Genomic DNA, 10,606 nt, shown 5'->3' with positions numbered 1-10,606 from the left:
CCTGTACTCTCCATCCCCTAGAGTATGAGCCAACTGAGAAGCCAGATGAATAGTGCATCGAGACGTTCTTCCTTAGCCATGAATAGGGTTCAGAAATATTCTGGAGCCCCCTCTCTTTGTGCGGGCTGGATTGTGCCCTCAGGGCACCCCTTTAAGTACCGGGCTACAGCCTCCACAGTTGACCCCATGCTGTTTGGGCAGCCTGGCTGCTGGGCTTCAGCCCAGGTTTCTGGTTTTCACTTCTGTCCTCCACTGGGCCAAGAGACAAGACTGAACCCAGTCCAGTTGGCTTAGTTGACCCTTTCTTCTAGTTTCTGCCAACTGTCTTTGTTTCTGGTATTTCTACCTCGATCCATATGTAGATCCTTTGGCCAAGACTCTGGTCAACAGGATGCCAGGAACTCTTGCTTCCCAGAATGCCACACTCCTCCCCTTGCCTTCAGATCAGGCCCTTCACACTGATGCTGGCCCAAGTTGCACCTATGTCCCGTACAACCGCACCTGAACCCACACTAAGACCTTGAAGCTGAACTGTTAGCATTTGCAGCCCGGGTGAGTTCCCCTGCCCTGTGCCAGCCACCTCAGCAAAATCCTTCTCACAGTGAATGCCCGCATATCCATCACTTCAGCTAGTACTGCTGCTTTGACAAATTAGTCCCTGTTGATGAGAATTAAGCTCAGAGTAGTAGTTCCTCTGATTAGATCCACTACCCTCTGAAGGGTAAAATTGCTGCCAAAGCAAGTGAAAAATTTTCCAGCATTCCAGCACTTATCTTAATGGGACTTTGTATGAAGATTTAATTTAGGTTTAGTTGTGACCAAAATATCTTGCCTGTTTAATAGTTTTGTTGCCTATTATCAAAACATTAATCTAGGCTTCCATCTCAACGGATAGGTTATAGTATCTTCCCACAATTATATTACTTAAATTTTCTCTAACTTCAGATTTGTAGATATTCAAAAGGGTAGGTATCTTATTTCAAAACAAGAAAGGCTTAATTTATAACAGAGAAGAAGTAGTATTAACACATACACAAGCCACAGTAAAATAGTTTCCTGGCATGCTAAAATAGAGAACTACTCATGTGCCAGACACTCTGGCATCAACTATATACCAGAGAGGGGAAATCAAGTACCAAGAGCTAAGATGTTCTAAGAATTAGTGGGTAGATAATGGCTTATAACAAAGCAGTAATAAAATGACTAAGGTTATAGTATAGTAGTCTAGTAACTAAAACATTAGTTGATCTTTCCAAGGATAGATAAGCAACTTAAAATGTATTGTAGATATTTTTTTACAATTTCCTAAACTAAGATCTTACATTTGTAAATATTTACTTGAAATAATTAGTTAGCTTAATCTCTTAAGTGAATTATACTTTGCTTGGGCCAATATTAAATTTTGTTTTTATTCTGTAGCCCAAGTATACATTCTGGCCCTGGATAATCCACAGTAAATAATTAACACACAAAAGAAGAATCATTTGCACGTGATGAAGTCAGAGAATAGTATAAGTTGCACAACATACCACCAACCAAAAGCAAGCCTATACTTTAGAACAGTATCTTTCCTGAGCCCAATGAGTGGCTGCACTGTTTTCCTTCAAATCAGTATTCAGTTAAGTGAAAAGCAATGGCTAGGATGACCTGCTGGCCCATTCCACCTCATCATGCTAAAACAAGGACTTGAATTTAAGGAATAATATATGAAGCTAGATAATTTAAGACCACCAAAGAACTCACAAGGGAACCACATAGCTGTTTGTTCCGAGAAGCCATCTTGTGTTCAGTTTAATGGATGCCCACCAATGCAAGGCAAATGGTGGGCAGACTGAAGCTTCAGGGCCCTATCTAAAGTACTCCGGGTCGGCTCTTTAGAATTAAAACCCAAAACTCATGTTAAAAGCATCTTCAAAATTCTATAATTGAGCCAGAGATTTGGAAATAAAAGTATCTAGACAAACTTGGGGGTAAGGGGAGGGATAGTGCTGTCCTGTAACTCAAGGTTTCACAAAATAGAAGCAGGAAACCCCGCAAGTCACTCAGCTTCTCTACACATGCTTGCCGGAGAAACCTGCTTCAGTATAGGTTGGTCTTTTTCATGATCCGAAGAAACTCTTCCTCGTTCACTTCGCCGTCTCCATCGCGGTCTGCCTCGTCAATCATTTCCTGCAGCTCCTCATCAGTGAGGTTTTCCCCTAACTCGTTGGCCACGCGCTTGAGGTTTTTGAAAGAGATCTTCCCAGTTTCATCATCATCAAAGAGCCTGAAAGCCTTCAGGATTTCTTCTTTGGTGTCTTTCTCGGCCATCTTCTGAGTCATCACGGCCAGGAAGTCATTGAAGCTGATTTTCCCTGCGCCTTCCTTGTCCACTTCGGAGATCATCTTCTTCATCTCTTCCTTCCTGGGTTCAAAGCCCAGCGCTCTCAGGGCCACCTTCAGCTCCTTCACGTCGATGGTCCCACTTCCGTTGGCATCGAAGAGGTCAAACGCCTCGCGAACTTCTTGCTTCTGTTCTTCAGTGAGTTCAGGCTTAGGACCCACCTTTCTTTTCTGGCTGGTAGAGGCCGCGTTTGGCTTCTTAAAGCTGGAAGCCATCCTCCTGCGGCGGTTATGACCTTAACAGAGCCACCGCGGTCACTGCGCTCGCGCTGGGGCGCCCCTGCCTGGAGCGCGGGCACCGGGCCTCCCCTCATTCATTCCCAGACCCTCGGCTTGGCTCTCCCGCTGAGACCCGGCTCACTAAACCCGCTACTTCTGCGAGGTCTTATTTACGGCATAATCCACAGTTCCTTCGGTTATTACAGGTTCCACGTGTTGAGACCTGAGCTAGCAAGAACTCGCTGTAGCCACAGTTGTCTTCTACAATGCACTGGCTCTTGCTGCTCTTTCCAGGCCATTTGTCAACATCCACAGGTCCAGGTTTATAGGGTTATTTGGAGGTTCTTCCTCTCTCCTTTCCCATACTAATTTAAAAAACACTCTTGGTCTGAGGTTACCTAAGGGTAAATTTAGGATAAACAAGATTGAGTTTGATCCCTTAGCATTAAATGTGGGGAAGAAGGAGGAGAGAATATTAAAAGTCACACCATGTGTTCAACTTGACATAAATGGAAAACAGATAAAATGGAAAAAGTTATATATAAAATTTGTAGAACTTTGTCTCCTGACATTACACTCAACAATAATAAAACTTTACTAGCTTATTTGGCATATGCTCAAATATGAAATGCAATATCCAAATGTATGATTTACTTTCAGTGTTTCAATTTTACATACTTGGTATAATTGCACTTGAATAACTGTCATAATTTCATTCACTAGGCTTTTGATTTGGAGATGGGGGTTTGAAATACTGCGTTCTGGTATTTTTTTAAAACTCTAGCAGCATATTACTCTCCCTATTTATCATCCGATCAGGGCTGTACTGAAACTCACACTCTGATTGCCCTCTTTTGGCAGTGGACACGTAAAAAGATGGTGCAGAGCATCTTGGGACTCAAAATCGCCTCTTGACAACAAGCGGGCAAGAGAAAAAGGGAGGTTTTTCAGGTGAAAGAAAGAAAAAAGTCATCAGGTAAGCCCATAAAAGATTGCCTTTAGAATTGCTCAGTATTTCTTTAAACAGTCAAAAAAAAGAAAGATAGCTGACAATTTTTAGCATTCGTTCGAAAAAAAAAAAACTCAATTTATCATTACTCCGTCAGTTACAAGAAAGGGCACTTTCAAGAGTTTTTGTGGAAGAGTTTTTGTATCCCCAGTATCTAGAACAGTGCTTGACACATAGTAGTAGATCAATAGATATTTGTTGAATAAATGAATGATAGTTGACATTGGTCCTAAAATAACTCTGAACCATCAAAATAAAACAAACAAAAAACCCAAAAGATTAAATTATGCTAGGAGTGTTTTACAAATTCTGGTTTTTTAAGTTAGTGATCAGATATTGTTTATATGACATGTTTAATTAGCCATATTTCACTACCTGCCTCAGTCGATATGTGACATAATGGACAGAAGGCCTGGGCACAGGGTTTCTAAACGTCAAGCAAACTTACCCAGGAACCCTTTCCCACCCTCTCCCCTACCTCCCAGCACTTGGCGCAGACAGTGTCAACTCAAAGTAGACTTTGGCAAGTAGACCCTACAGGGGCCCGTCCTCCAACACTGCAAATCCTCCGGCTTTCTTAACCAGGTTGAAAAGCCTGGAATCTTATCCCAAGTTCATGCCTTATTATCTCGGTGACCCTGAGAAAGTCACTTACCCTCCCAGACTCAGTTGAAGCATCTGTGGAGTGGGCATAGTAATACAGCTTCCTAACAGGGCTCCTATACATGTTCAATGAGCTACTCCAGGGACAGTCCCCAGCGGGGCCATACAAGGCTGAGTAATTGTTAGTTGAATCTGAATTCCTCCCAGACATTGTGCGTTTCTTTTGACTCCCACTCCTCTGCCCAAATTCAAGCCAAGCTATGATGTGTCGAGAAAAACTGGAGGATAGAAGCTGCCTTATATAGAGCTACATTTGGGCCAAGCTGAGCTCAAGGCAAAACGGTTGTCATAGTTTCCAGATGTGTGCAATCAACAGTCACAACTCAGGGCCACCAAGAGCTCCCTTCTTAAAAAACAGTGCCCTCAGCCAGAGTCAGCTCTTGGTGGGGAGGTACTTTATGTTCATAATCTGTAATCTGATTTAAAAAGGGAAGGGAAACTATTTGATTGTGTGTCTAGCACTGCGCTCGCTCCTCGCATTTGCTGTCGCATTTATCCTTGCCGTCATTTCCCATTTTGCAGATGAAGAAAAAGTGAGGCCCAGGAGAGGTCTGTTACATATCCAGTGGCAGCTCTGGGATTTAACCCTGGGCCTGTCTCCTTCCAATGCTGAGGCTTCCTTCACCACACCATGCTGCCTTCTCCAAAGTTGAGATTGTTAGCAAAATGTAGTATCACTGGGAAGATATGGTACTAATTTTCTTCACTAAACCTAACAATAATTAAGCATCTTACCTAGAAAGATTTAACAGGATTTTGTAGGATCTCAGAGGGGATCCCACTCTGAAGCGAGTCACTGAGAGAAAGAGCAAAATGCTCGGTATTTATGTTTGCTCTTCAATTCTGCTTCATTCTATTCCCAGCTTTCAGCTCACTACAGGTTAGTGAGACGCCGTCTGGGCAAAGTGTTTTTGGTTGGCATTAGCAAGAGACCATGTAGTACTTGTGAAAATCAGCTTCATTTCTTTAAAGTTCTATTAAGACTGACACAAAGTAAATGAGATGTCCTGGAAGGACAATGGGTATGAGTGATTTTGTTTTGTTGCTGCACTTAAAATTTTTTGTACCATCATGTCCTAGGTAATATGCTAAATCAGTTGTTGATTATCTGAGAGGAGGAGAGGAGATGGTTGTTTAAATCTGGTCATGGAAGCTTAACAGCTGGAAAGGGGGAAAAAGAGGTGCTGGAATTCTACAGTAGGGTCTGGAGTCACTTGAGACCGAGACAAAGGACCCACGCAGCTTGCTTATTCTAATTATTTGGTTTTCCATTTGACTTGCATGGCATGAAAAAGGTGAGGCTCAGGAGCCTTTTAAAATTTAAGTTGTGCTCAGCAAATTCCAGGTGCCACCCAAGGCAGAAAACATGCATAATAAAGTTTCTCTTTTGCTGCCTGTTTACCTTCCAACAAATGCAGAACAGAGAAATGCTTGACACTTCTCCATAAGCAAGACAACAGTGCGGGTTGTCCTGTGCGAGGGTGGGTCGGGGGTGGGGCATGAGACTAAACTATTCTTGAATATGTGGAGCCATTTACAAGAAATGGCCTCAGCTGCAGGAGTTTTACAATCCCGGTGGTCTCGGAATGGGAATATGAAGTCCAGTCCAGTGACTCAGCCCAAGTCTTTTTGGCAAACTCAGGAACAGACATAAGTGTCCAGCCAAGGGCTACATAATTTCTCATTCCATGAACCCCAGAAATAAAGAAATGCCCCTCTCAGATACAAAAGCAGACTGTGTTTTAGAAAAGAATTTGCCAGAATCTCACATTGCTTCTCAAACTTTCACCCAAAAACTCCTAATCGCAAAGGAGATTTAATGCACTCCCTTGGGGTCCAGGGAAACAGTTGGAAGAAGCCTACAACAAGCATGAAATGCCTTTATAACCCTGTGTTTTATCTCCTAAAAAAGTGAATTTTGCTCTCTGCTTTGTAGCACATTTGCTGGTTCCATTATGGTTTTAAATGACTGACCATGGAGCAGATTTGATTCCTTCCCAAAAAATGCACTGTGCTTATTTTGTGACTTTAAGTGTACCCTGAGGAGATGACCAGGGGCTGGGAGAACTTTGTATGTTTTAGCAAACTCAGATGTGGGATCTAACGTGGAGCTTGAGGTCAAAAAAATAAAGATTGACAATGTTTCCTTCCCCTACCAAACCAAGATCCTGTCCACTTATACATCATTTGGATTTGGGATCCAAGAAGAAAGAGGAGGAAGGAAAAGTGTGAGGAGGATAGAAAGGAAGATGAATGACTCTCCAGAGCATTTTGCACTTGACAGGTGGAGCGAAATTAAATGTATTCAAGGAAAGAAGGACTGCCCTCTCTTCCCAGAGGCTGAATCAGCCCAATTCAAGCATGGCTTTGATGGAAACACGCTGAGAAAAGACACCCTCTCTGTTGATATAAACGTAAAGCAGAACCTCACAGGATTTATGATCCAGCAGTTGTACCACCCTGTAAGTAGTCTGCACAGGGCCCACTGAGCGCAGGCAGGCAACAGAAGATGCAGAACCAAGAGGCCTGGAAATGGCTTACGTGGATTTTTAAAGTATCTCACAGATTAAGCTTCTGGTTTACTCTCTGATCCCCGTTCTTCGTTGTCCAAGGGCCCTGAGGCTTCAGCACCCAAAGCTGACTCTGAGGCTGTTGACTGAGGAGGGTTCTCTGCTTACCAGCAGGGGAGGGTCAAAGCCCACAGGGGGTTAGTAACAGAATGAGCCCAGTGGCCTGCATGTTAGGCGTGTATTTAGGGATTAGCAGTGACCTGGAGAGTTTGTGCCCTTTTACAAGACATTGAAATTCAAATAAAAAAAACAAACAAACAGAGTAACTGCACAGGCCCAGGAAAACAGGTCAGGCAGAACTTGGCCTATCAGCTGCATGTTGTTCATCCAGCCCTCGTGTTGGCCACTTCTGCTGGGGTTCAAGTAGGAAGGACACTTCTCAGAGAAAAGGACAGAGATAGAGGGCAGATTGCATTCTAGCCCAAAGCCCATTCAGGCCTAGTTCCACTAGTACAACATAAATATTTTTACTGGAGGATAGACCATGCTGTAAGACCAGCCCCGTAGGGGAAAGCGAACTACTGCACATGTAGCAATAGTCTATTTGATTTTCTCCCCTGAACCGGCTTGGAAGGAGAGGCGCCCACTCTGCCCGCCATGTCCCAGTGTCCTTTTCCACCAGCACCCTGTGATTGGCAGTGAGGCTGATCTAGGTACAGTCTTAGAAGCTACCCTTGAGGGCCTGTGCATGGCACAACGAGGGAGCAGAACAGCTGGGGACTGTGACCCTTTCCCACATGTGCCCCAAGAGCCATGTTTCCAGAATTCTGCTCCCCAACTCATTGAGAATTGGAGAAACCAAGTTAAAGTGACAGTAGATGGTAGAGGAAACTTAGGCTTTTTATGAAGAAAGAACTTGCATTAGCAAAAATTTCTAAGAAGTGGATTTCGAATAAAAATCAGTACTGTGACTGCAATACACATTTTAAAAAACGCTTCTGAACTACATTACAGTTCCACTGCATTTCAAAGTCTAGCAGTTGTGTCAGCAAACAAAACATCAAAGGAAACCAATAGGTCATGTTAGTCTCCCCTGAAGCAGCAATTTAGGAATCCCTCCATCAACAAGTAATCATATTACAGCTCCCTCCTGCTGAGCCTCTACATGGAAAGGGCATGCAATTAGGGCAGGAGGAGCCGGTGTCTCCCTCATCCTTTCCAGTTGGCAACTGACCATTGCCGTGGAGGTTTTTCATTCAGAAGTTGGTTAAACGTCTTTTGAAACCCAGTGGGTTCATCACCCGGAATTGCTGGCCCTCCTACTTTCGTTCATGTTCTGCATTTGCTGCTTTGCATCTACAAAGTCCTTTCCAAATGCCTTTGGTTTCTGGATCATTCTTATCTGAAATCCATGTTCTTTTGTTTTTTTCCTTTGGCACCAGTCAGGGTTCCTTTTGCCCTGAACGCTGTGCATGGGACAAAGCTTAGACTGGAAACTGGGTCATGTACTTCTGGTATTGTTTTCAATTATACCTCATACAAAGTGTTTGCCTGCCAGAGTGATTCCAGGCCCCATTGCATTGGTGTGAGTCCATAGTTAGTGGACTATGGCGATTTTAAAGCTCCCCATAATCCTCTAAGAACAGATTTCATACAGGCACTTTGAAAAATAGTATTTTAAAGGTAACAGATGCGAATGAGGCAGGGGGAGAACAGGGAAGCAAGTTAGCGCTCAGATATAAACTTACACTTCAAACTCATCTACCAAATTGGGTAGAAAAAGGTGGGGAGGATACGTGTCTCACCGCAGACATGTCTTTGTGAACTTATCAAAATCGTGAGTATTTAGTGACTCCTAAGAAAGTGGTAGATATTATTTAGCCTCTTTCTGCTTTAAAACTGTGAACATCGTAATTTCCCAACATGGTCAAATTTTGGAGACTAACGCATAAACTATATATTTTATGCTTACATATTGTTCAAAATAAAGGAGAGGGTGCCTTAGAATTCCTGGTTCATTAAGGATTAATTTAGAATCCACAAAAACAAACAAATTTGAGTTTAGCAGGGGGGCCCTCCAGAAACTTACAAGGTTAGGATCAATGTCTAGATAAATGGAATAAGATTAAGAACATGTTCAGAAATTGTATTCCTCATCTTAGTGAAAAGCAGCTCACGGGCAGAGAGGTATCTGTCTTCTGACTGGTCACTTCTACTTCTGCCGGAGCCTATGGCAGCCCCAACGAGGAGAAGGCAGACATATTGCAGCTATAGGGTACATTTTAATCTGAGATGAGTTGTCTAAATTATGTTGGTAGTATGTAAATATATAGGTGGTGACCATATGGCCCATATGACAGGGCATCTGTGTCATGAGGGGCTTGAATGGGGCCCAGAGCCCTGGGTGCCTGCCTTTGAATGCCAGCCCCGCGCACTACTCTGGCAAGCTAAGCTTCAAATTCCTATAAAACAGGGTGGAAAAGTAGTTAGCTCATAGGGTTGCAGCGGTGATTAGATGAGTAATCCATGTGCAGTGTTTAATACTGTTCGTGGCCCACAGTTAGCACTCAGTAAATGTGGTGCTATATGGTTTACGAAGCACTTCTATATACACATACTATCTCGTGTAACATCTCAAAAAGCCTACAATGTAGGTGTTGTTGTTCCCGTTTTAGCAGTGAAGCACCTGAGGTCAGAGACTTTCGGCCGTTTTCCTCTTCACACAGGAAGCAGCAGTGCGATGATTCCCTGAAGCTCTTCCCTTAGTGTCCCCCCTGTTAAGCACAAGGCAGGCGAGCTACTTATTTTAGACATTCTCAATCCCAGAGACTATCAAAGCTTAAAGCTTTTTTCAATCCGATTTAGCATAATGGGTAAAGCATGGGTTTTTGAGCCCAACACACCCGGGTTAGAATCCCAGCTCTGGCAATTTCAGGCTGTGTCACTTTGGTCAGATTGCCCCCCACTCTGTACCTATCTCCTCCTTCAGGATATGGCACAGTCGTCCCTTTAGGCCACTATATGCCATTTGAAGGAATGTCCTATTCAGGCTCTGTCAGATTAGTCACTTATTAGCTACAAAGTTTAGTTATTCAGTGTGGTGTAGTTAGTGCTCTATAGGCTATGTCAATTCTCCTTAAGAATTGGTGTGATACAATGATATAGAATAATCATATTTGTAAAAAAAATTACCATCTTTGCATAGCTTCAGCTTAAAATACGCTTTGCCAAGGCAAGAAGGTATATATTTAATAAAGAATTTGGAGGGGCTGTGTTTGGATGGCAACACCACCAGTTAATTTGATAATTCAGTACCAGATTGTTGGACCTGTTCTTGGGGTCATGGACTGAGCCACATGGTGGTGAGATTTTCAATGTGATTTGAGTTAAATGGGTCTGCCGACTATTTATTGACATCTAATATTTTTATTCACTGTCTAAACAAATCCCTCCAGTTTGATGTTTACAATTGAGGATTATCAGACATATTTTATTAGTTCTCAAAATAGCAGTTGCTTAAATAAAAGAAATTTATTTCTCTCTCTTACAATCTAAGTTCACCTGATATTCCCAGGGTGCCAAGCTCCTTCACTGTTATTGCGCTAGCCCTCCCAGGCCACTTGCTCTGGTTACACTGGCCCAGGTGGCTCCACATCACATGCATCTTAGCCAACAGGAAGTGGGAGTGACTGTACCCTTCCTGAGCACCACTTCAAATCCTCTCAGCCCCAACTAGCCACTCCTGTGATGCCCAGAGCACAGCTGCCATCTGGCAGTGCCTCCCCTCAGCCCAGGCCCCAAGCCTCTCACTTTCTCTTCCGGG

At 43.3% G+C, this 10,606-nt stretch overlaps 1 protein-coding gene across 1 annotated transcript; it reads right to left on the bottom strand.

The window, feature by feature from the left end:
• Positions 1–2,079: 2,079 nt before the first annotated feature.
• CETN1 (centrin 1) lies at positions 2,080–2,598 on the bottom strand. The gene has a single exon (XM_058556556.1). The coding sequence runs from the start codon at positions 2,596–2,598 to the stop codon at positions 2,080–2,082; it is 519 nt and encodes a 172-aa protein (XP_058412539.1).
• Between the last annotated feature and the right edge of the window lie 8,008 nt (positions 2,599–10,606).

This window comes from Diceros bicornis, chromosome 16, assembly GCF_020826845.1.
Source record: "Diceros bicornis minor isolate mBicDic1 chromosome 16, mDicBic1.mat.cur, whole genome shotgun sequence".
NCBI classification, from domain to species: Eukaryota; Metazoa; Chordata; class Mammalia; order Perissodactyla; family Rhinocerotidae; genus Diceros; species Diceros bicornis.
This window is presented reverse-complemented; position numbering and strand designations above follow the sequence as displayed.

Bases quoted from the DNA above. Each gene is read 5' to 3' on its own strand.
- CETN1 (XM_058556556.1), bottom strand. From the start codon at position 2,598: ATGGCTTCCAGCTTTAAGAAGCCAAACGCGGCCTCTACCAGCCAGAAA.